The following is a 26,364-nucleotide window of genomic DNA, read 5'->3' as shown; positions in this document are numbered from 1 at the left end:
TTGTCAGACGGCATAGTTTGTGTGAAGGCTAGGCTGCTGGATCGTGATCTTATTTCTGATACTACATCTGACTCCAATGACAATTTTAAAACAATTAAAGGGTGGTTTGTGAATTTCAAGAAAAGAACTGGAATTCATTCTGTTGTGAGACACAGTGAGCCCCCAAGTCAGGAGTAAATGTATACTATACATCACTGTATCTTCAACTCCCACGATGGATGGTGGGAACGAGTGATTTTATGGTGTCCGATTCCACCACCTCTCCCGCGTGCCTTACTTTTACATCTCGGGTCCCTCGCCATGTTGCGGGGAGCCAACTTTTGAATGAGGGTGGTATCAGAAAGGCTTTGGAATTAACAGTTTCTACAATAATAGAGAGCAACGATAGTGATGTTCTGGGCTCTGATACGGATATAGGAAGTTCAACCACCGAGGGGGAGGACATTCCACCACCACCACCAGCAACTCCTATTGTATGTATTTTATATATGTTTTTGCAAAAAATATACAAATTAGATCATTTTGCGAACATTTTGATTGATTGAGAGGGGGGGGAAAACAAGGGGCCCATTTTCTATCGCTCTAGCCAATGCTGCTGGACCCGATCGGACGCAAGGCCACATACACCGAAGATACCACCTTATTCAACCTGTGATATTTTGGTAACCATAGCATCTACAAACTTCTGTTTTTTTGCATTGCAAAGAGGAAGAGTTGCTTGTGGGCAGAACACCATTTGTTCTCACTCGTTTATTGAATTTCCAAGTGTAATCAGTATGTGAATACAGGCTATTTTGTGTTCCTCACCAAACCTCCAGAGTCAGCGCAAGCTTAAAATCCAAACATCCCCGAGTTCAAGGGGTTAATTATGATGAAACTGGCCTGTTTTGGAAAAAAAAAAAAAAAAAAAAAAAAGCCAAACATGATCTATATTATATAACAAAGGAAGAGAAGTGTTTGCCAGGACACAAGCCCATGAAAGACAGGCTAACCCTGCTTCTGTGCACCAATGCTAGCGGCGACTGCAAAATTAAAATGCTGCTTTTTTCTAAACTTGGGTTTGGCAATGGCTAGAACGAATTACCTGATTTATAGGTATCAATGTCAAACTTTTTAATACTCGAACAGCCATTTGAAACGAATGAAGTTCGAGTATTGAGTCTCCACTGTATATTTATCTTGGAGGAATGCATTCAACGGGATGTTACCCTGCTGCATCTTGCCCCCATCCTCACTTGTGTCTGTCGATCAACTGGAGTGTATAAATATAGCCACCCACAGAAGACTGGCTGTTCTAATAATCACAGAAGACCTGCCAACTCGGTAAACATTATTCATAGAATAAATTAAGTTTTAAGTAGATAAGAGAGAGAGAATAGAGGTTGTGTTGCTGCAGAGGTTTGTTTACATTGTTCTCTCTCTCTCAGTGATAAGCGCTGGCATAGACACTCTTTAATTAATGTTCTTATCTTGGAGACAAGACGATTTTAGCTAATGGTGGTGAATGGCAGACAAGGAAGGGAGGGAGGGAGGGATACAGGCACACACTAAATATTAGACAAATTAAAATGGTTCTTTCTTTAAACAAAAAAAATAAATAAATAGTGTAAAAATTATTAAAGAACAATCAGAATGCATAGGATTTTTGGGAAACACATAGATACCAGCTTGGCTGGGGGTGGATCAATGTGCCAACTAGCAGTAGCATCCCAAAGCACAACTCATATCTCAAAATAAAAAATGGACCAAGTTGTGGATCACATCTCGAAAAAAATTATATCTCAAGGTATTACTGCATGTGTATATATATATATATATATATATATATATATATATATATATATATATATATATATATATATATATATATATATATATATATATAAGTTTACACAGAGAATATGATGCAGCCTATCACGTTTATCCAAATGAAAACTTTCAAGAACTGCTGCATCATTAAAAAAGTTAAGTTAAAGAGTACAAGGAAGTATGAATGAGAGAATACTGGAATGTGTTTCAATCATAGAAACAAGGAAAGCAAAGAGCTTAAATGACTGGAAGTTGTGTCTACACTTGAAGGAAGACAACTTACATGACATTTGATTGACTGACTGACTGAATGAATGAATGAGCAAGGGACACCAGGCAGTTTACATCACAGATCTGGCCAATGTGAACTCCAACCAAAAGAAGCACTGTCAATGGAAGGTCCTCCCCACACAAAAATGTGAGAATTTGTAAGAGACATTGCTTTGGTGGGAAACACTCCTAATATCAACCTCCTATACAGATCCAATACAATGATGCAAGGACCACAATGGGAAGAAACTGTTTTTACTTGTTAATCAAATTAATACATTTCTTTAGGATGTCATTGCAGCCATCTGCTAAACAAGGAAAAAAAAAAATCAGGAATTACAATACTTGAGCAGGCTAAAGGTAGAACATGAAATATTAAGCTAAATTACAGCCAATACTTCAGTCACATATCAATCACCTGGTTGTACTCATATACAAAATATAATTCTATTTACATCATATTAACAGCTTTGATACATAAACATGTATATTTACAGAACTGCTACTTGTATTCTTCAATAAGATACAATGTGACAAACACCTGGCACAATGCTGCCCACAGGCAGATCACCACAATCCAGGCAGAGTGTTGTAGGGGTGCTGAGAAGGGATTCTTGACACCCATGCCAATATGCTGCAGCGTCATCTTGCGTGCATAATACACTAGTGTTGCCGGCACAATGTACTGCAACAACAAAGGTAAATTAACACAGTAAACCTCCCTTATAGCAAAAACTGTTATATTCAATTTTGCATTTATTAAACATGATATAGTCTAGCAACCAGCTATCTGATTTATTGAACAAATGTTGGAAGTTAGAAAGGTTCAGGTAGCAGGAGTCAGTGAGGCTGGGAGGGAAAGAGTGAGGAAGGGTGGTGGTGGTGGTGGTGAATACACATTGCACCTACACACACTACCACAGCCACAATCTTATAGTAGCAGTTTTAGTGGAAGGCTGTTGCACTCGTACATAAGTGTGTATTTCTAATTACCAGCTTGTTTGTTTGTAATGTATTCTTGTGAGTTCAGACTTATATAAAAAAGCAAATATGAAAATTCATCCAATTTCTACTTCAGAACAAAGCCTATACTCACCTGAATGAAGGAGCCTGCATATGCCCCAGTGATCCCCACCAAGATCTCCACATCAGAGGTGGCAAGTCCCACCAGTGTTGGGGGAATGATGGCCAGCAGTGGAAACAGACAGCGAGAAGTGAAGAAGGAGTAACGGCGATTTTCCCTTAGACACAGGCTCTTAAGGTTATTTCTGAGCGTAATGGCGATGATGGGGAAGTTAGTGCTCAGGGTGAAGACAGGGAACATGAGCAAGAATACCTGAGGATGGACAGAGAAAAAGGAGGCATGAACACTTGGGAATAGACAGGAGGGAGGCATGAACACTTGGCAATGGGCAAAGAAAAAGAGAGAGAGAAACACTTTGGAATGGGCAGAAAAAATAATGAAAACATGAACAATGGGGAACAGGGAGAAAACAGACACAGAAAGAGATAATAGCAGTTCCTACATATAAGTTACAATAAAACACTTTTCTGGTGAAACATAGTGAACTTAAGAAAGAGCTATGTGATATCTTACTTCAGATCTTGCAGAAAAGATAACTGCATCTTTCAATATATTTCAATCTATCTGTCTGGAACAGACAACTATACACAAAATCATGCCTCTGAATTTAAGAAAAAATAAACAACAAAGTAATATTTTGGGTTGACATTTAAGGAAGAGAAAGCACCTGTAGACAGTAGACAACAATGGAAGTTTCACTGCCAGTTTTGCATCGATCAGGTTGAAAGTTGAGGGTGTAGAGATCCTCCAAGTGAGCAAAGGTAAAGATCCCAGTGAAGGCCAACAGGTAGTAGAACATCAGGATAAGAAGATAATCTGCTGCCAACAGCTGTAATAAAAGAACATTGGTTTCATCATAGTATCTGGATATTTAAATATAATAACCTTCCCTGAAAAGCTGACTTTTTTATAAGACTCCTTACTAACCTGTCACTGATCATCCTTGCTCAGACAAGTTCAAGGAAATATGCTTGTTCAGAGAGTGGCATACTGTCTTGAACATACCACACTCAGAATCAAGGCCAGATATGTACTGTGGAATGGAATTTTTTTGTTCTTTTTTTGTTTTAACTAGCATTTTGGAAATGCAATATTTTTGGTATAACTTATGATCTACCTGCAAATTACATACAAGTTTGAGATAGTGTATATCACCTTACAGATTTCTCCATACAAGATTTGATTTTTTTTTATCATAAATACAATAAAGATAAGTAATTGTGCATAAATAATGTTCTTGGAGACAATAAAATACTAATACAAATTGATGCCATGAGCAGTATGATCAGTTTTCCTAAACATAAACAAACCCTTGCCTTGCACTGCTTTTATTTGTCCCTTGAGCCTTGACCAATGATGTTCACAGGGTGTTCTAAAATGGATTACTGAATATATAATTTTTCTCAGTCATTATTATAATGTATCCAATGATGCAAGATGTTATATTAAATACTAAAATACAATATCAGGCAGTTTGATAGAGAAAAATGAAAAATAAGGGTCATGTGTATCTTAGTCCTTGGTTCTGGTCTCAGACAAGACTTTCTGCCAAAACAAGGTCAAAAATGTTCAGTGGACTTGCTTAAGAGAGAGAGAGAGAGAGAGAGAGAGAGAGAGAGAGAGAGAGAGAGAAAATCATCTGCTACTCTTCCCACAGTAAGGTATCCTAGACTTAAAACCACTAGAGCACACACACATATTAGCACACTACCACTCTTATATGATTATCACAACAGAAACTTCCTTGCATACAAACCTTCAAAATGGACTTTTTTTCACTGACAGGAGTGATGAGGGCAGGCAGGGAATGGTGGCACATAAAACTGTAAACACACACACCAAAAAGCTGAGGCAACTTGGTGACATCAGCAGTGGGTGGGTGTCCCTTGCCTTGGTCCTGGGCAAGTTTGACGATGGCCCAGGCAATCATGATCCCCATTGCTGCCATATTGGGGGAAGGAAAGGCTAATGATGAACTATGTAATGTGAAATGTAATGAAAAAGCAAAGTGTGACACAAGCAATTAAAATGCTAAATAAATTAACATCCTGAAAACTTGTACATATATGGGATGAAAATATTAAATAAACACACATTTACATTAAGCAATTAAGCATATAAATAGCATAAAAAAGAGAGGAATAGAAACAAACAACTTGTTCACCTTGTCTAGTTGAAAAACAACACATCAATATTTCTATAAAACAATGATGCAACCTAATCTGGGAAGTGAAGACAAGAATATTAGAGATAGAGTGGATGCCATGGGTGTAATAGGAAAATTTCCAATAAACAGAAGGGGCAGTGTAGGAAGAGGAAGAAAAGATGGGAGACTGATGGGACTGGAGTGTGCAAAGGGAAATGTATGGACAGGAACAAATGAAGATTCCTTTGAGAGACTTAAAAGGAGTAGGCATTACAGTAGATGATGAGAAATTCCTTACAATGCTGTGCAATATTACAAATTCACTTACCAAGCCACCTGGTGAAGGTAGTTAATATTTGCATGTATTTGGTCTTTGTGAGATTAAAGAAGACGAATGGACCCATTATTCCAATGAACCCAGCCTGGAAGAGGAGAAAATAAGGGTTAATGTGTGTAATTCACCTCCTCAGTCGCCTGCTGGTCACCCAGCCAGTCTTCCCCATTACGGAGTGAGGTCAGAGCTCATAGACCGATCTTCGGGTAGGAATGAGACCACAACACACTCCACACACCGGGAAAGCGAGGCCACAACCCCTCGAGTTACATCCCGTACCTATTTACTGCTAGGTGAACAGGGGCTACACATTAAGAGGCTTGCCCATTTGCCTCGCTGCACCGGGACTTGAACCCGGCCCTCTCGATTGTGAGTCGAGCGTGCTAACCACTACACTACGCAGTGTGTGTGTGTGTGTGTGTGTGTGTGTATTTACCTAGTTGTAGTTTTACAGGGTCTGGGCTTTATGCTCGTGTGGCCCTGTCTCCATATCTACACTTATCCAATCTTACTTTAAAAGTATGCACACTCGTTGCAAACACTACTTCTTAATTTAAACTGTTCCACGTCTCAATACATCTTTACGGGAAACTATATTTTTTAACATCTTTCAGACATCTTCCTTTTCTCAGCTTTTTATTATGTGATCTTGTGCTTTGGATGTCATATTCTTCTCTCAGGATCAGTTTCTCATTATCCACTTGGTCCATTCCGTTGATCAATTTATAAACTTGTATCAGGTCTCCTCTCTCCCTTCTTTGTTCCAGGGTTGGTAGATCCACAGCCTTTAGTGTGTGTGTGTGTGTGTGTGTGTGTGTGTGTGTGTGTGTGTGTGTGTGTGTGTGTGTGTGTGTGTGTGTGTGTGTGTGTGTGTGTGTGTGTGTGTGTGTGTGTGTGTGTGTGTGTGTGTGTGTGTGTGTGTGTGTGTGTGTGTGTGTGTGTGTGTAATTAACTGTTTGATCTGCTGCAGTCTCTGACGTTACCCTACGGAACGAGCTCAGAGCTCATTATTTCCGATCTTCGGATAAGCCTGAGACCAGGCACACACCACACACCGAGACAACAAGGTCACAACTCCTCAATTTACATCCCGTACCTACTCACTGCTAGGTGAACAGGGGCTACACGTGAAAGGAGACACACCCAAATATCTCCACCCAGCCGGGGAATCGAACCCCGGTCCTCTGGCTTGTGAAGCCAGCGCTCTAACCTCTGAGCTACCGGGCATGTGTGTGTGTGTGTGTGTTTGTTATTCACCTGAGGTTATCAGCTAGTCTTGCAACAACCAGCTGTTCCCCTACAGAATGAATTCAAAGTCAGTGAGACCAATCACACCACACACAACTCTACATAAAGCTAGATTAGAATACGAGACTTGTACTAGCAATACTTTGATTCATAATAGTAGTTGATAAAGTTTGATTAGAACTTGCACAACCTAGAGCTACCCTGCAGGTATTATAAAAAAAAAAAATACTGATGATAAGTCACTCACCATGCATAACCTGTATATGTCTATTCTTTTGATGTCTGAATCCTTGAAGCATTTGTCATCGTCCAGTAAAGTCTCAGTGCAGTTCTCCGGCACATAGTTGCTGAAGGAACAATGAGGAATGATGGGTGAGGACCAGCTTACACACACACACACACACACACACACACACACACACACACACACACACACACACACACACACACACACACTCGCCGTCGCTGAGAGAGGACGGCTCGTCTCAGGCTGCGGATGGGAAGAAGTGAAAATACCTATGGTGTTACAGGGCCCGGGTACCTCTAACTTAGTGTCCTGTTGATGTCCTACTATCGCATAGTGTTGAAAGTGAGGGATATGGAGAGTGGTCCCTGAGATGAGAGTGTGGGCGGTGATTGTTTAGGCCATAATCAGCTGACGTTAACAAACATGGCGGCTACCCCTAGACAACCTAAGGATTTTGAAGGTTTTGTAACTATTCCAAGAGGACTGGAGAAATTAGATATGGATGCAAGAATCCAGGCACTGGAAAGTAAGTTCCTAAACATTTTGTCCATAGAAGAAAAACTGGATATAGAGTTATAGCCGAGAATGATTCGTTCAAAAAGAGATCTATTTGTTAACGATAGCGAATAAAGAGCTATTAAAGGAAAAAGTAGAGATGGAGAAAGAAAACCAACAACTAAGGAAACAATGTGAAGAGATGAAGGCTAAACTCCTAGAAATGGAGATGAAAATATCCGAAGGGGACTTGAGGAAGGAGGAATGCCTTAATCTAATTGATGCTAGGATGAAAGAAGATCTGATAGTGAAGGAGGTGAACTATAGTAAGAGAAATGAGGAAGTGATAAGTATGCTTATAACAGATGGCAAGAGGGACATTAATATTATAACAGTATACATACCACCAAGAACCAGTGCTTGGGAATATAAACAGTACCAAATGGTGATGAGAAATACTCTAGACAGAATGAAGCAAGAACTCATCAGAAAGGATAGAGTGATGATAGTTGGAGACTTTTATTGTAAAGAAATACTGTGGGAAGACTACAAAGTAGTGAACGGTGGTGAGTGGGCAGAGGAATTGTTAAAGATAGCAACAAATAACTTGATGACACAGTGGGTGAGATCACCAACAAGGTGCAGGGGACAAGATGTTGCAGCAAGGTTGGATTTGGTATTTACCAGGGGAATCTCTCTAAAAGAGGAAATTGAACATAAATGTCCCTTGGGGAGAAGCGATCATGATGTCCTAAGCTTTGAGCTGGATATGGAATTAAGCACGAATAAGATTGTGGAACTCAGGGAGGAAAATTTAAATTATATTAGGGCAAATTATAACCATATAAGGGAGTTCTTTAATGAAATTGACTGGTCCGTGGTATACCAGGAAAGGGATATGCAATTGAAATACAATAAATTTATGGATTTGTATAACTCTGCTGTGAAAAAGTTTGTGCCATATTACAGAAAGAGGACTTTAAATAATAAACAGTGGTTTAATAGAAATTGTGAAGAAGCAAAAAAGAACAAAGAAAAGGCATGGAAGAAACTTAAGAAAAACAGTGATGTATTATCAAGAGAAGTTTACAAAACAGCAAGGAATAGATATGTTGAAGTAAGGAGAACAGCACAGAAGGAATATGAACAGAGGGTGGTGGAAAACTGTGATAGTGACCCAAAATGTTTTACAAATTCATAAATGGAAAACTAAATATAAGGGAGGCAATAGAAAAGGTAAAAATGGGAAGAAGTATATGAGGATGCTGGAGATATAGCTGAAATTTTGAACGACAACTTTTGCAAAGTGTTTACAAAGGAGGAGCATTTTATGGGAGGAAGGCCTACGGAAATAAAGCAAATGCAGGACATCATGGTTACTAAGGAAGATGTAAGGAAAATTATAAGCAATCTGGATATTAATAAATCAATGGGGCCTGATGGCATATCTGGGAGGTTGCTAAATGAATGTAAGGATCAATTGTTGAACCCTGTATTTGATATTGTGGAAACCTCCATACGAACAGGATTAGTCCCGAAAGAGTGGAAAAGAGCTGACATTGTGCCTATATATAAGAATGGTAGTAGAATGGAACCGCTAAATTATAGACCAGTATCGTTGACTAGTATATTGTGCAAGGTATGTGAAGAAGTAATTAAAGCTAAGTGGAGTGAGTATCTAGAAAGTGAAAACATTCTGAGTGAAAGACAGTTTGGTTTCAGAAAAGGAAGATCGTCGTGTATCCAATTTATTATGTTTTTATTCAAGAGTGACTGACATACTACAACATAGAGAGGGATGGGTGGATGCTATCTACCTGGACTTGAGAAAGGCCTTTGATAAAGTACCACACAATAGACTGATGTGGAAACTAAAGAAGATTGGAGGAGTAAATGATAAACTAGCAAAATGGATGGAAAATTACTTAATGGGAAGAGAAATGAGAACAGTGGTGAGAGGAAGGAAGTCCGAGTGGAAGAAGGTAACCAGTGGAGTTCCACAAGGGTCAGTGCTTGGTCCCATCATGTTTTTGATTTATGTTAATGATATGCCAGTAGGAATTGACAGTTACATGAACATGTTTTTGGACGATACTAAAATTATGAGGAGAGTAAAGAATGTGGAAGATTGTAACAAGTTACAGGAAGATCTTGATAAAATATATGAGTGGAGTAAGGAGTGGCAGATGGAATTTAATATAGACAAGACCCATGTTATGAAAATGGGAAGAAGTAGATACAGACCAAACAGGGATTACAGGCTGGGTGATGAGAAAATTAAAGAGACCAATGAGGAGAAAGACTTAGGAGTAACCGTGCAAAACACTTTGTCACCGGAGAAACACATTAACAAGATTTTTTGGAAAACATATAACATGCTTCAAAATATTGGCCTTGCATTCCACTACCTAGATGAAGGAATGATGAAGAAGATATTATGTACCTTAATAAGACCCCAGTTAGAATATGCAGCTTGTGTCTGGTCACTGCATATGAAGAAAAATGTGAAGAAGGTAGAAAGGGTACAGAGGCTGGCAACAAGGATGGTACCAGGACTCAGGGAGTTAGACTATGAGGAAAGACTGAGGAAGCTGGGGCTGACCACATTAGAAGAGAGAAGAACAAGAGGAGACATGATAACTATGTATAAATTGGTGAACAAGATTGACATACTGGACAGAGAGTTGATAAAGGTGACCACAAGTAATCATCTCCGAGGACATGGAAAAAGCTAATAAAGACATCTGTCTAAATGACGTGAGAAAATACAGTTTCCCGCATCGTAGCATTGATAAGTGGAATAAACTGAACAGTGATGTCGTTGATGCGGTGTGTGTCAATCAGATGAAAGAGAGATATGACAGGAATGGACAAGGAGACAAGACACAGAGAGCTTAGCTTGGGCCCTGTTATACACAAATAGGTAAATACAAATAGGTAAATACACACACACGGTAGACACTGCCGACCAGACATCTATGAGCAACTCGCAAGGGAAAGCTAAAACAGGAGCTGGAGACTGGCCTAGATGTATGTAAGGGAGGGAGGTGGCCATAGGTTCTCCTGTCTCCATATTAAATAAGTTTTGGATCGTATATATGAAAAGGAAAACACGAGAGAGATGGAACAGAGTAGTGCTGCCAGATGTATCACGGAATCAAAATATACGCCATCGTGTGAAAACCAACGGTACATTAAAACTCATATTGGACTAAAGAAACTAACTGAGGATATTATGGACAAGGATTTTTCTGGATTCAGGGACAAAAGAGGTAGTATGAGGAAGTTGGTAAACGTAGAAAGGAAGTTTAGATACATGAAGGAAGTGATGTCGAGTCTAATGGACAAACAGGACAGACTGAAAATGGAAAACACAGAGCTGAAATTGAGATTGGCAGAATGTGAAAAGGTCAGTGCAATCAATCAGGGATTAAAAGAAGAGATACAAGAAATAAAGAAACAAAATGACATACTAAAAGCCACATGCCAAGACTACGAAAACTCCTTAAGGAGCTTACAGGTTAAAGTGCAGGATGGGATTGTGGACAGGGCAGAAGGTGGATTGGATGAAAACAAGCTGAAGGAACTACAAAATGCATGGAAGCAGGAACAGGAAGAGGAAAAAGATAAATTTTTTGGAGGTTGTAAAGAGACAAATTCAGGAAAACACGAGTCACTATAATTCAAGTAATTAAAAAAGAAGAAGACCTGGTGAAGGATACAGTGGTTAAGAGAAAAAGCTTTGTGATTTTTGGGATGTAGGAAAAGAAAAATCCAAATAAATTCATGAGAGAATGTGAAAAGAGAGAATTGGCCAAAACTGTTATCAAACAAGTTCAAGACAGCACACAAGAACTAGACCAGGAGGTGGAGGAAGTGATCAGGCTAGGAAGATACAGTGAAGGGGGTAGGAGACCAATGAAAGTGAGAATGAGATCCTAAGTGGCAGTAGAGGAAATTATGGCTAGGAAAGGGAAGCTAGCCGACGATACTGAACACAAGGATATATGGATAAAAAGAGATATGAACCTAGAGGAGAGGGAAAAGGAGAAAGTGCTAAGAAGTGAAGCTAAGAAAAAAAATGAGAAAAGGATAGAGAGAGAGAAGAAGAATTTTTACTGGAGGGTTCTGGATATGAGACTAAAGAAGTGGTACCTACGGAAGAAAGAGGAGGTTGAGGAGGCAAGAAATTAAGAGTGACTTATATTAATATAGATGGGTTGTTATCAAGCATGTTGGAGGTTAGGGATTATTTGAAAGGGAAAAAGCCGGATGTAATGCGCATCATTGAAACAAAACTAAGAAAAGAGATCCATGTTAACTTTAAAAAGGAGGGATACAATACCTGGAGGAGAGACAGGAAGGGCAAAGGGGGAGGAGCAGTGCTAATAATGGTTCATGATAATATATGTGTGGAGGATGTGCAATATGGAGAGGACAAAGTGGAAGTAATGGGAGTAACAATCAAAACAGAGGAATTCAAGAAGAGAAAAATTATAGTTACATATGTTCCACCAAAGACAAATACATGGGGAACAGAAGAACATAAAGATATGCAAAGAGTAGTGATTAAGTGCCTAGATAACATAATAAGAAGAGATAGAAGAATACTTTTAATTGGAGACTTTAACTGCAAAAATATTAAACTGGAGAGAGATGGAAGTAATGGATAATGCTGGGCAGTGGAGCAAGGAAGTGTTACAGTTGACTATGGTTAATACAGTGGATCAGTGGGTGGAGGAGTCAACAAGGTACAGGGGGGAAGAAGAACCGTCATTGCTTGACCTAGTATTCACAGAGAAACCAGAGCCCCCTCCAATCATACAATACTTTAAGGTATGTTTTGCTCGGTGCAATTATCACTCAACAATGATCGATCATGGCTCAACGATGATTGTTAAACGATTGTCTAGAGCACTAATTCAATGTTTTTTGAATGGGACTGTTTTGCTTCGAGTGACTGACACTACAGTCGCGAATGATCATCGTTGGCCCTAAATAGCCGCATCGCTAGGGGGTGAATATAATCACTGTCACAAACGATCATTTGATTTGGAAGGAATGTGTCATCATGGCTCCCAGGTTTTCCGATGAAGAGGATGAGATCCTTGTGGAGGAAGTTGCAAAACAGCCCTCGTTATGGCACCTCTCACATCCTAAATACAAGGACCAACGGCTAAAAGATGTCTGGGCAGAAGTTGCCAATAAAGTTTGAAAACAAGGCGAGTTTGATTCTTGTTTATATTTCACCCAAGGCTTTTTTCGCTTTGTGTTAATACATTATGGCTTCACAACGTAACGTAATGGTACATTACATCTTTCCACGCCTTTTCAGACACGACCAACCCTTCAGGAAGTCAACAGATCACACAGAGACGCCACAGAATGCCTGACTTCTGATCTCTCGGAGATTTCTGATTGGGGCAGAGAAAACTTAGTAGTTTTCAATACCTCAAAAACTCAATTCCTCCATCTATCAACTCGACAGAATCTTCCAGACAACTATCCCCTCTTCTTCAATGACACTCAACTGTCTCCCTCTTCCACACTAAATATCCTCAGTCTGTCCTTTTACTCATAACCTTAACTGGAAACTTCACATCTCATCTCTTGCGGGGAGGCGGTGTCATAGTGAATACGGTGGTGAGCGTGGGATCGGGCAGACGTCCACGTGTAGGTTCGAATCCCACCACGTACAGCCTTAAAACACTTTGCCATTTGTCGAGTGGTTTAAAGTTACCTACATATCACCATGATGCCCAGGTTCTAGGTGGTTACACTCAAGATGAGCTTGGGTGGTGATATGGGCCCTAATATGGGTACCACTATAAATAAAATTGCCTGCGCCACTAATGGGCGGAAGCTGAACAGCGCTTCCCATACACTCTTCAAGTGTGCCTGCAGGCGCTATAGGCCTTAGCATAAAAAAAAAAAAAAAAAAAAAAAAAAAAAAAAAAATCTCTTGCTAAAACAGCTTCTATGAAGTTAGGCATTCTGCAGTGTCTTCACCAGTTCTTTCACCCCTCCAACTGCTAACTCTGTACAAAGGCCTTATCCATCCTTGTATGAAATACTCTTTGCATGTTTGGGAGGGGGGATTCCACTCATACAGCTTTATTAGATAGGGTGGAATTAAAAGCTTTTTGTCTCATCAACTCCCCTCTTCTGACTGACTGTCATCAGCCTCTTTCTCACTGCTAAAATGTTGCATCTCTTTCTATCTTTTATAGCTATTTTCATGCTAACTGTTCTACTGATCTTGCTAACTGCATGCCTCCCCTCCTCCTGCAGCCCCACTGCACAAGGCTTTCTTCCTCCTCTCATCCCTATTCTGTCTAACATTCTGATACAAGAGTTAGCCAATATTTTCAATCATTCATACCTTTCACTGCATTAGTCATCTATCTGTCCATTCTTCCATCCTATCCAAGTCTTGGCATCCGAATCAGACCTAATTAATGTACCTATCTTTGTGTCGTCCGCACATTTACTGATATCACTATTAATTCCACTATCCAAGTCGTTGATATATATTAGAAATAATAATGGCCCTAAAACTGAGCCCTGTGGTACCCCACTAACTACTTCACCCCACTCGGAGTTCGATCCATTAATTACTACCCTTTGTCGCCTGTCGTCTAACCACGCTTTAATTCTGCCTAATATTCTTCCCTCTAAACCGTGTGCTTTAATCTTTTTTTAAGAGCCTCTGGTGAGGTACTTTGTCAAAGGCTTTACTGAAATCTAAGTATAGAATGTCATAATTATCACTTTTATCTGCTGCCTCATAAACCCTACTATAAAAGCTCAACAAGTTTGTAAGACACAACATCCCCTTCGTAAATCCATGTTGTGTGTGATTTATCAAGCTGTGTTTGTCTAGGTGTTCCCTAATGTTTTTCGCTATTATTGATTCCATTAATTTACCCACAATTGAAGTTAAGCTGACAGGCCTGTAATTAGACGTTAGGGTTTTATCTCCCTTCTTAAATATGGGAACCATATTAGCTTCTCTCCACATTATCGGTACCTCACCTGACTCTAAGGACATCATAAAAAGTACCGCTAGAAGCTTGCTGACAACTTCCTTGCATTCCTTTAGAACTCTTGGATATACTTCATCAGATCCCGGTGACTTGAATTTCTTTAGTTTATCTATCTCTTGTTCTACCATTGCCTTAGTTATATGGATATCTGTCAGCTTTTCACTATCCCTAAATATCTGTTCACTATCTGGGATTTCCTGTGTGTTCTCCTGGGTGAAGACAGTTAAAGAATACTCGTTCATAATTCTACTAATCTCTTCTGCAGAACTAGCCATTTCTCCATTTGTTGTCCTTAATGGACCTATTTCCTCTACTTTTCATCTTATGTAGCTGAAAAAATCCCTTGGGATCCATCTTTGCTTGGCTGGCTACCCTCAATTCATATTCGTTTTTAGCTTTCCTCGTTAACCTCTTAACTGTTCTTACTAATTCATGGTATAGTGGCCTTAAAGCCTCATCTCCTGCCTTTAACCTCTTATATATATATTCCTTTTTTGCCTTATGCATTGTTTTAATCTGTCTGTCATCCACTTAGGGTCGTTGCTTCATGATTTTAATGTTTTATATGGAATGTTGGCTATCTGTCTGTCACGCAATTAATTTAGGAAGTCGGTATAGATATCAGCAACTCTCAGCTGACCGGGATTCCTCCCTTGTTCTAATCCACCTCCCCCCTCCAACTCACTCCATCCATTGCTCCTGCAGTGATCTGCAAGTCTGCTATTTATTGCAATAGCCCTGGACAGCCATTCACCTCCCAGTCCCCTCCTCGGCAACACACCGCATATCACTAGGGTTGCATCCTTATTCCCAATTATAGCCAAAGCCTCCTTAAATCTCCTAAACAGCTCCTCACTCCTTACTTTGCAAATGTCATTTCCCCCCGCACTGAGGAAAACAATGGGTTTGGTCCCATTTGCCAAACATGTGTCTAGCTGAGCATTTACCCGCCCAATACCGGCACCTGGTAAGCACAATCTTGTCCTCCTCATCTTGTCTTTATTACAAAATGCTGCGTCCAAATACCTCACCTGGCTGTCACCAATCACCACTATCTTACCTGCGGACAGTATCTTATCTGCTGGTAGGGACCCCTTTACCCTCCTCACCTTGTTGCCTCCCGCCTTCTCTGTTTCCTCCTCCAGTCCCTCCAACACAGCAAAGGAATTTTCCGTTTCCACTCGCTGAGGCGCCCTGAGGACCTTTCTCCTCTTTGCACCAGAGGACACCACTTGCCACTCCTCCTGGCCCTTCGTCTCATTACTAGGTAAGGAGACTGTAGGAACTGCCACTCCCTCAGTAGTTGAGTTCGCTCGGCAGAAATCAGCCTGCAGGTCAGAGATTCGGCCTCGAAACTCCTCCTGCACCTCCGAGATCCTTCAATGGAACTCAGCCTCCACCTCTGAGACCTTCATAATGAAAGCCTCGAGGATAGGAGAACCAACACAACCAACCAAAAAACGAGGACTGTATGGAATTGCAGAAAGATATTGACAAGATCTGGGATTGGAGCCAAAAGTGGAATTTTGTAATTTAATACCAGGAAATGACACATAATGGAAATGGATAAAAGTAATAGATTTACAAGGGAATACAAAATGGGAGAAGAGGTTATAATGAAAGGAGGGAAGAGAAAAATCTGGGAGTGATTTTACAAGACACCCTGACTCCAGAAAGCCACACAAATGGGTTATTTGCTGCAACATACAAGAAACTAACAAATATCAGAATGACAATCAATTACATCAATAAGAGTGTGAAGAAAAAGATCATAACCAATATGATAAGACCTAGACTAGAATATGCAGCAGTGGTGTGGTCCCTGCATATGCAGGGCACAAGGAAATTAGAAAGAATCCAAAGGACTACTACAAAGAAAGTGTCAGAAATTAAGTATCTTCCCTATGAAGAAAGACTGAAGGAATTGGAACTACCATCTTTAAAGGATAGATGGGAGAGAGGAGATCTAATAACAATGTATAAGATAGTAAACTATGGAAAAAATAGACAGACAAGACCTGGCATCAGTGACTAAGGATGGAGATTGATGAATAAGACGACAATCCAAGATGATCATGAATAGTTAGAGTTTGAGGAACATTAGTTTAGTTTTCCAAATAGGATGCTGGACATCAGGAAAAGCTTGAGTGAAGAAATCATAGCAGCAGAAAGTGTGCATATATTTCAGGAAAGTTAGATAAAAGTAATTATGGAGACAGGTCACTATGAGCCCCACTCAAACCCTATAATATACAACTAGTTAAATAAACAAACACTACACACACACACACACACACACACACACACACACACTAAACAAATACAGAGAAATAAAAATTTCATTGCTATATTCTCTGGGCACTGGTAAAGAAAAGCAACACTAACAACAATCATGAAATAATAATCACCCTTAATGTTCTCCATATTGCAAAGACACAAATAATAAATAATAAATATTAGTATCAGAAAATTCACTGACAGCATAAATGGCAGCTATGAGCAGCGACTTAAGGATGTATAGTACTCATATATCAAGTACACCCTTTAATCCACCTTTCATCAGGGTAAAATTCAAGGACATTAATGCAGTTTAGCATCACCTCTATACCAAAACCTAAACACTACAATCTGTGATACATGAATGGTGAGAAATATGCAGAGGGAGTCACTTACCACATACTGTCTCTTAATGACTTAGCAACAGCTGCTTCATAAATAGCCAGGTCCCCATACAGGTATATACAAAGCACCACATAAAATACTTTGTCCCACACTGAAATATAAGAGAAAACAAATTGAAGGAAATAAAGCAGAAGGTAAAATTCATGTAATGGACTTGAGCTATAGAAATATACAAATTTTCAGAGAAAATATAGATCTTACAGGTATACAACACAGTTTCCCAATCTCTTGAGTAATCTTAAGTCCACTACTTCAAGTTACCTTTTGGGTAGAACAGTGCTGCCATCTGCCCCATCTCAATTTGTTCCTGGATGGCATAGTATTCACCAACTGTCCTCTCAATCACACCCTCTGAAAATTACAACAAAGAAATCAATGACAATATGGGTCTTCTATTTATAACGTTGATGAGCTATAGATCACCAATCCGGATCTGGATATGAGACAGATTCATCCAAGGTGAAAAGAACCCTTGTGGCCATTACTGATCAAAACAATAATAACACATGCATGTTGCTGTCTGGCTGTCACAAGCAGCAGACTGTTGATACTTGCCACTGTGCTCTAAGGAAATGTCAATGAGGACTTCAGCCAACTGTACATTTCCTGAGAAAGTTAGACATAGAAGGTCACCAAGGAGTTTCAATCACATGCCTACCCAGGCAGCACAAGACTAAGTTCCATTCCTGGCCATGAACATAAGAACATATGAAAAAGAGTGAAATTGCAAGAGGCCGCCAGGCCTATACATGGCAGTCCCTGTGTGATTAAAGGTACCTAATTCCATCTATCATCCCCATCCATGAACTCATCTAATCTCCTTTTAAAGCTTCCTATTGACTCAGCCCTGACTACATGACCACTGAGACTGTTCCACTCATCAACCACTCTGTTTGAAAACCAGTTTCTTCCCATTTCTTTCTTACATCTGAATTTTTCAAGTTTAAACCCATTATTTCTGGTTCTGTCCCCACTACTGATCCTAAGAACTTCATTCTTGTCCTCTTTGTTAAAACCCTTATACCACTTACGTACTTCTATCAGGTCTTCCCTTAACCTATGTCTCTCTAAGGAATGCAGATTGAGTTTTTTCAGTCTTGCTGCATAGGGAATATCCCTCATTCCCTGTATCTTTTTAGTCATCCTCCTTTGCAATGACTCCAACTGAGCTATATCCTTCCTATAATGTGGGGACCAGAATTGTACTGCATAGTCAAGATGTGGCCTTAATATCTACCTATAGAGACTCTGTTTTGCTATCTGTCTTAATTCTGTTGTTTATGCAACACATTGCAGTGTGTCTTTGACGTACAAGGCCACTCCTCCCCCTCTTGTTTTCCCTATGCTTATGAAAAACTGTATAACCATCAATTTTCACCTCCTGATCAAATACCTTCCCTGACCCTATAATTATGTTTCACACAAGTACAGAATGGTAAAATGAGAAAATGTTCAGACATAAGGTGAGGCTCACCTACTTGCTGACACTACTGAGGCACTTCCAAAGTAGAGATGTGTGTGTATATATATATATATATATATATATATATATATATATATATATATATATATATATATATATATATATATATATATATATATATATATATTTTATTTTATTTATTTATTTTTTTTTTTTTTCAAACTGAACAAGCATAATCTTCCTTTGCCTCATCATTAACTCTTTTGTAGAAGTAGTAATGGCCATGTAATTATAATCAGAAATCATTAAACCAAGGCTTGGTGTGACTGAATTATCTCTCCTGTTTCATGTATCTGTCACCCTCTGTCACATTCTACACCCACAGCTGCATTCTGCAAAATTCATTGCCATTCACTTCTTAAGACATATCAGCCATATTCTTGTCGAGTAATCTCCAAACAAGTCCTTAGCAGAGGCTTTTCAGCACCACTACAGTGCTGCTATAGTGACCTGTAATGAGCGGCGAATCCTCCTCATGGTCCTCCTGGTCCTCCGAGGTATCTGTCGCCCGCTGGTCTGCCTCAGCATTCTCCAGAGTGCGGTTCACAAGCTCATCTGCAACTTGTCCACGCTGCAATGATGCACACAAGCATATTAGCATACATATAATAAATCTACATATAATTATGTATACTATGCAATGAAATAAAATATCGTTAGCACATGCATATCTTCCACTAGGTCCTCAAGTATGTTATTTTACTCACACAAAAGAGAAAGATAATGACCATGAATATCTACAAATAAGGCTTCCAGTTTTATGCAGAACAATACTGTCTGAATCTTTACATTACTGCCACCTCAAGAATTAAAACTTCTTATCTATGTTTCTAGATAGTACCAATCCCACACAGACTGGCCCAGACAAGGCACCACACACTCTAACACACACACACCCACATTCTTAACCCCATTGCCCAGTGATAGAAAGGGACAGTCTCATGGACCACTACACTAGCTCCCAAAGCTTATATAAACATGTTAAATAATATGGGAAGGTATGAACATGTGTCAAAGTGTAAAGAGGTACTCATGTGATACTGAAACACCAGTGTACAACTTTGTCTCTCCCCACAACTTTCTGCCTTTGCCACATTCAACACATTTCCAGTTTTATTCCAAAAAAAAGCATGAATATGAAGTTTAAAGCAAAAATATAAAAAGTTAAAAATATATCTGAACTATACATCAGGACAGTTGCCTGGAGGGAGATAGAAAAAAGATGACCCTCAGCTGACCATATGATGTATACAGTTTAGCAATACTTTTACATACCATCACCATCACTACTCAAGAACATCTCGGGTAATCAAATGCTATCAGTCACCCTGATGTGCACATCATTATCATAAGAATACACCATTCAATATAGTGCAGAGCAGGAAAATGTAGTCATGTAGTATTAGTTTACTGGGAGATGAACAATTCAGACGTGCACCACACACTGGCCTGTATTCTGAAACATTTTGTTCTCTTACCATGACTACTTTTAAGCCAGGTTCTTGAGTGAATTTTTCTTGTCAATAATGTAGAAATGTTGTTAATTAGCAACTGGAAACATAAAAAAAACACTAAAAAATGTAACTTCATGTAGAGTCTTACAAGTGCAGTTGAGATATAACACAGAAGTGTTTCAGAATATGATCCACTCTCACACTCATGACTTGAGTACCTTGTGAGACAAAACAAGGGACATGTATGAAAACAACTCAAATGGCCTCAGTGACCTTTGATTGTGAAGGTTTTTAGTGTCCAAAATTACAAACTATCATGTGGGAAAAGTTAGAAATTTTAAGGTTTATTATATGGTTGTGATTTGGTTATCTGGAACACTTGCAATAATAAACCTACATTCACACCGCACTTTGCATTGTTGGAGAGTAGTGGACACAATGGTAGTGGTTGTGCCAGGCCATTTATGTAATTTATCCTACCAATGTAAATGTCACTGTACCTACATAAAATGAGACCAGTATCACAGGAAGACCTACAGTGCTATGATGTATCATAAATTTGTGATCCTCAGAGCAGTTGTGATACCTGTTACTGCTTTCTTTGTGTTATGTTAGGCATGCTTGGAAAAAATAGAGGATAATAGATGATGTGATGGTGAATGGGTTAGTGAGCAGCAAGAGGCAGTGAAACAATATACAATGATCCCAAATATTGTCAGTCTCATGCACACACACACACACACACACACACACACTAGTGGTGACAAATAAACAAAATATTAATAAATACAGGGTTTGTTAAGAAATTATCCAGCCAATGAATATTACAACATACAAATCTTAACTACAACACCACCACCATAGTTTCCTTCACAGTACTTCTCTTGACATTAACCACTTCACCTACCATCCTTACCACTTCCTAAGTACTATGTCTTCTTGCTTTTTTAATTTCATGCACAGTCGTAAGCCCTCTCATTCAAAAGTTATTTTTACTTCTGGAAAAGCCAAAATTCCAAAAGTGCCACACCTCATGCATAGGAAGTAGCTGATACACAGAGATAGTGCAGTGTTTAAAAAAATATATATATAATAATAATAACAATAACAATAACAATAATAATAATAATGATTATAATAATAATAAAATAAATAAACTGTATGAGACATGAAGAATAGTCAAGCACATATTCATGATGGAGATGCCAGTCATCACATGCTCACCTTCATACTAAATCCCTTCCTCAATTACTGAAAGACTTTTATATGGTACTATTCTACTGTTATTTGTCTTATGTTGGACAACATCTTCATCAGCCAGAAGGCTTTGACTCTGCCGTATCTTTTTCAGATGTAAAATGCACAGCTTTTATTGTAGACTGGGATTTCACAATCTTAATCATCTCTATGACTACCAAGTTATACCAAGACCACAACAACCAATTTTCCAAGAAAGTATTCACACAGGCTGGATATTTTCTCAACAAAATATCAAGAACATGTTTTCTCAGGCAAAATTAACCCCCAAAATTAATACATTTATGACCAGCATGCTCTACCAACTGAGAAAAACTCCTTATCATAATGTATACATTGTGCAAATAGACCAGTGATGATGCCTTCAATTTGTGCCTCACTCTGATGTGCAAGAGTACAAACAATTGATTGAATAACTTTAAACAAAGAGGCCACTGTTGACCTTTCTGTTGAGTAAGAATATTTAGGGGAATAAAGAACTGAACTTGGTGATTTACTGATGAGGATGAGAAACATGGAAAACAATAGTTTTTGTCAATTATGGGAAAAAATACTAACAATGTCTAAGGAAAGGACAATAGCAGCTTGCTTTATACTCTTGTCCAGGGGTCATGCTTTATACTGCTGTCATAAGGTGCAGTCAGTGTGTCACTGTAATCCCTGTCAGACTTGTGAGGCACATTACCTGGTAGGTCTGCAAGTGCCAAGGAAGCATCAGCTGGCATGAACATTTTCCTTGCAAAAAAATTATATTTTTCATAAAATTGCAAACAGTAATCCATATACAATAACATAATGCAAGAATTTTTTTTTCTGTAAATGGAAAGAAAAATTATGAATACTACATGAATTTTTGAAGAATAAGAGGACAAAACAAATGATGCACTTTCTAGCATAGAGATGAAACATTTACAACTATTCAATAAGTATAGAGGACCATATGCACTGGTGAAATGATGTGGACTAGTAGAGCATTACATGAAATGAAAAGAGATCTAGATGAAATGTGTTAAACCTTGCTAATAAAAAGAAGAATATCCCAGGCAAGACAACAGAACACATGAAAGAAAAGGTCTTTGGGAAAGGAATTTTGAAGTTACAAGATCTTACAAATAAATAGCTATGTATGTAAAAATCTAACAAATAAGTTACATAAAACCTAAGAGGCAAAGATCCAAAGTGTCCTCATAAAAAAAATCTTGCCTTTAAATGCCAATGGAATACCAAAATCTTTATCAATGTATAAACATACTACACCTCCCCATTGACTATGCACTTTCTTTTCTGACTCTCCTTTTGACATGTCTACCTATGCCTGCCTACTTCCACATCTACTATTATTGACTCATCAGTAGGGCATCCTTACAATGTATTTTTGAGGTGTACACATGTTCCTAAGAGGACAATACATTCAAGATGTTTCACACTACAAGAAAAAACACCACCACATTACATGACAGGAGGCTGGAAGTGGGCAATTATTTTCAAATGAAACTAGAACAGTACATAATGTTGCATCTCATCCCAGTAAAATATGGAGTTACTATTACTATTACATGCAAGTCTCGTTTCATCATAAACTCAGCAACAGCAGTGAATGCTACCCTACCACCACACAAGAGCTACGCAAAAGCAAACTAGTAAAAGGGACAAACAAACACACCGACATGTGTATGTGTGTCGGCTAACAACTTGATGAAACAGTTTTGTGCTTATACTTCTAACAAAAACCACATGTCTTAATGCTACAAAATGAAATTATTGTTATGATATAGTATTAAATCCAATGTTTGTAAGGCAATGCTTTTAATACAACTAAAGCATCAATGTTCTATATAACTGCTATCAAATTGCCATTGATGGGATGGAAAAATCTTTTTCAATGAGGGTAACTGAGGTAGAAATTGTATATGGGAGGTGTTTGTCTCTCTGTCTGTCTGTCTATCTGTCCCTCCAATGTTTAAAAAATCAAGTACTACTGGAATGAAAAATCTCAAATACAGAGCTGCATCATCTAAACATCACAGTGGTAATGTTCATGCACACCTTATCAATGAAGACTAACACAAGCAGCTGGCCTACAATTAAAAGATGAGGCAGGACATGTTGCAATGCTCCCATTCAGAAAATAGCAAAACAACATAATTATGAAATGATGTAATAGTTTATTGCTGAGATGGATATTACGAAAACTTCCACTAATATTCCAAGAGAGAGAGAGAGAGAGAGAGAGAGAGAGAGAGAGAGAGAGAGAGAGAGAGAGAGAGAGAGAGAGAGAGAGAGAGAGATTACTGTATTACTACCATCCACAACTACTGAATAATAACCTTGTATTAAAAAAAGACTTACTGCATCCACAAGCTAAGTGTACAAATCACCCACACAAAAGGCCAGTATGTAATAGCTCTTAGCAAATATACATCAGCAATTAGGAAAGAGTGGAAAAACTAAACTCTAAGGCAGTGTTGGCTAGGATAAGAGTAAGGAGCTAAGGAGGAAATGGAGAATGTATATATATATATATATATATATATATATATAGAGAGAGAGAGAGAGAGAGAGAGAGAGAGAGAGAGAGAGAGAGAGAGAGAGAGAGAGAGAGAGAGAGAGAGAGAGAGAGAGAGAGAGAGAGAGAGAGAGAGAGAGAGAGAGAGAGAGAGAGAGAGATAACATTAACAGGGGGAAGAACTAAGTGGCTCTGGGAACATCTTAGCTTCTAAATAATTAAAGGAAGATACAGCAAGAGAGGGTAGGAGGAACAAGATAATGAGACTGAGCAAAAAGGGAGATAGAAAGAAGGAAATATAAAGGATAGGAGAAGGGCCAATGTCACTAAGGAGCAAGCAACAGCATTGAAAATACTGAAAACTAGTTAGCAGGATAATGGAAGATGAGATAGACCAAAAGGAAAAAAAAAAAGAAGCAAAGGAGACAAAATATCCAGGACAGGATTGAGGGAAGCAAGGGCCACTGACACTGAGGAGCAGGCAGCAGTGTTGAAAAGCACAAAATACCAAGATGGATGTCATTGGAGGCGCCTGATGGTTAGCTGCATCCTCGTGTGCAGGAGAGGAGGTAGAGGTGGTGGTGGTGGTGGAGTGTGTGTTATGTTGCAGAGGGAGCTGGTGGTCATAGTGGTGGTTGGTCACAGTTGTAGTTGTGGAGGTAGTAGCAGTGTTAGTGTTGAGGGGATAGTGGTGACGTGACCGGGTATCTGGTGTGGGGCATAATAGTAGTGGTGAAGCTAAGTGTTGTAGGTGATAGTTTTGATAGCTGTTGTGGTGGTGGTGGTGGTGGTGGGAGTGGTGGTGGTGGTGGTGGTTGTGGTGTTGGTGGTAGTGGTCAGGGGAGGAGCAACAGCAGGCAAAAGGCACCTTCTTCAGCTGCTTCATCCGCCGCCAGTGGTTGATGGCGTTGGCACAGGCCATGCTCTCCACCACCCATGTTGTCGTCATGTAGCTGCAAAACACACACACACAAAGATTAGGAGGTGGTGGTGGTGGTGGTGGTGGTGGTGGTGGTGGTAGTAGTAGAAGTAGAAGTAGAAGTAGTAATGGTAGTGGTAGTGGTGGTGGTGGTGGTAGTAGTAGTAGTAGTAGTAGTAGTAGTAGTAGTAGTAGTAGTAGTAGTAGTAGTAGTAGTAGTAGTAGTAGTAGTGGTGGTGGTGGTGGTGGTGGTAGTAGTAGTAGTAGTAGTAGTAGTAGTAGTAGTAGTAGTAGTAGTAGTAGTAGTAATAGCAGCAGTAGTAGTAGTAGTAATAGCAGCAGTAGTAGTAGCAGTTAATAGTTAATCTAGTAAGACTTCAACATGTTTACACTGCTAACTGGTCAACTCTTGAACAACCTGCTTCAATACCTCTTTTTGAGTTTCCTCCTTCCTCTGACATCAAATCTTTCCAGAAGGACGTTTCAAAATAATTATTCTCCAATTTTGAATTACCCTTTATTTTGAGACTAGCACCAATTTTTTTTTCTTCACCTTTGGGCCAATCTAACTTAAAAATAAAACTTTCGTAGTAAAAGGCATAGAGTAGACCTATATACATGTCTGTTAGAAAATTCTTAAAAAAAATACATCAGTGAAATAAAAAGCAATTTCCTTAATAAGATAACAAATCTTCAATTTAAGCAACAACTCACAATTTGTAACATCAGAAAATTCTAAATATATAAATGAATAATAAGTTCAAAAATAGCTAGAGAGAGAGAGAGAGAGAGAGAGAGAGAGAGAGAGAGAGAGAGAGAGAGAGAGAGAGAATTTTCTGCATTTGAAATACAGTAGATCAATTAAAGAATGAGGAGGAGGGAACTTTGAGACAGACTGAGCAGAATGAGGAAGATAATACTGTAAGTACCGAGCGAAATAAGAAAGTAGAGAAAGCGAGGTAAGTACATGAAAAGAAAGGAGATGCCAACTTTGAACAAGGTCTGGTGTGACTCAACACTATTTTCTTAAAACCTGTTACCGCAGAGAGAGAGAGAGAGAGAGAGAGAGAGAGAGAGAGAGAGAGAGAGAGAAAGGATAAAGTCCAATGTATGTACTGTAGTACATAGGCCTAACATTATTTCCTACACACACACACACACACACACACACACACACACACACACACACACACACATTTACAAAGAAGGTAGTGTAAAACAATTTTAAATAAAGACATAGGAACAGAAGACTGGTCATATTGCTCTCTCTCTCTCTCTCTCTCTCTCTCTCTCTCTCTCTCTCTCTGTTACTAACCAGATAACCTCTTGAGTGATGTCAAAAGAACATAACAAGATCGATACAAGTGTAGGCCTATAACTCCCA

The 26,364-nt window shown here is 39.0% G+C and overlaps 1 protein-coding gene and 1 long non-coding RNA gene across 2 annotated transcripts in view; one reads left to right on the top strand and one right to left on the bottom strand.

The window, feature by feature from the left end:
* Positions 1–1,049: 1,049 nt before the first annotated feature.
* LOC123508015 (transmembrane protein 104-like) overlaps positions 1,050–26,364 on the bottom strand; it is a 42,105-nt gene continuing 16,790 nt past the window's right edge. The window contains exons 3-12 of the mRNA XM_045261372.1: positions 24,930–25,014; positions 19,295–19,415; positions 17,623–17,712; positions 17,353–17,452; positions 7,139–7,238; positions 5,638–5,731; positions 4,920–5,104; positions 3,831–3,992; positions 3,176–3,415; positions 1,050–2,764 (exon numbers count right to left, since the gene is read on the bottom strand). Of these exons, the coding sequence (XP_045117307.1) occupies positions 2,582–2,764; positions 3,176–3,415; positions 3,831–3,992; positions 4,920–5,104; positions 5,638–5,731; positions 7,139–7,238; positions 17,353–17,452; positions 17,623–17,712; positions 19,295–19,415; positions 24,930–25,014 (1,360 nt within the window). The 3' untranslated portion in view covers positions 1,050–2,581. The remainder of the gene's footprint in view (positions 2,765–3,175; positions 3,416–3,830; positions 3,993–4,919; positions 5,105–5,637; positions 5,732–7,138; positions 7,239–17,352; positions 17,453–17,622; positions 17,713–19,294; positions 19,416–24,929; positions 25,015–26,364) is intronic.
* On the top strand, positions 2,637–4,431 carry LOC123508016. The gene is made up of 2 exons (XR_006675847.1): positions 2,637–2,778; positions 3,158–4,431. It is a non-coding gene; the product is annotated as an uncharacterized LOC123508016 (long non-coding RNA).

Source organism: Portunus trituberculatus, chromosome 24 (assembly GCF_017591435.1).
Source record: "Portunus trituberculatus isolate SZX2019 chromosome 24, ASM1759143v1, whole genome shotgun sequence".
In the NCBI taxonomy this organism is placed as follows: domain Eukaryota; kingdom Metazoa; phylum Arthropoda; class Malacostraca; order Decapoda; family Portunidae; genus Portunus; species Portunus trituberculatus.
The sequence above is the reverse complement of the archived record's forward strand: the minus strand, read 5'-3'. Positions and strand labels throughout refer to the sequence as shown.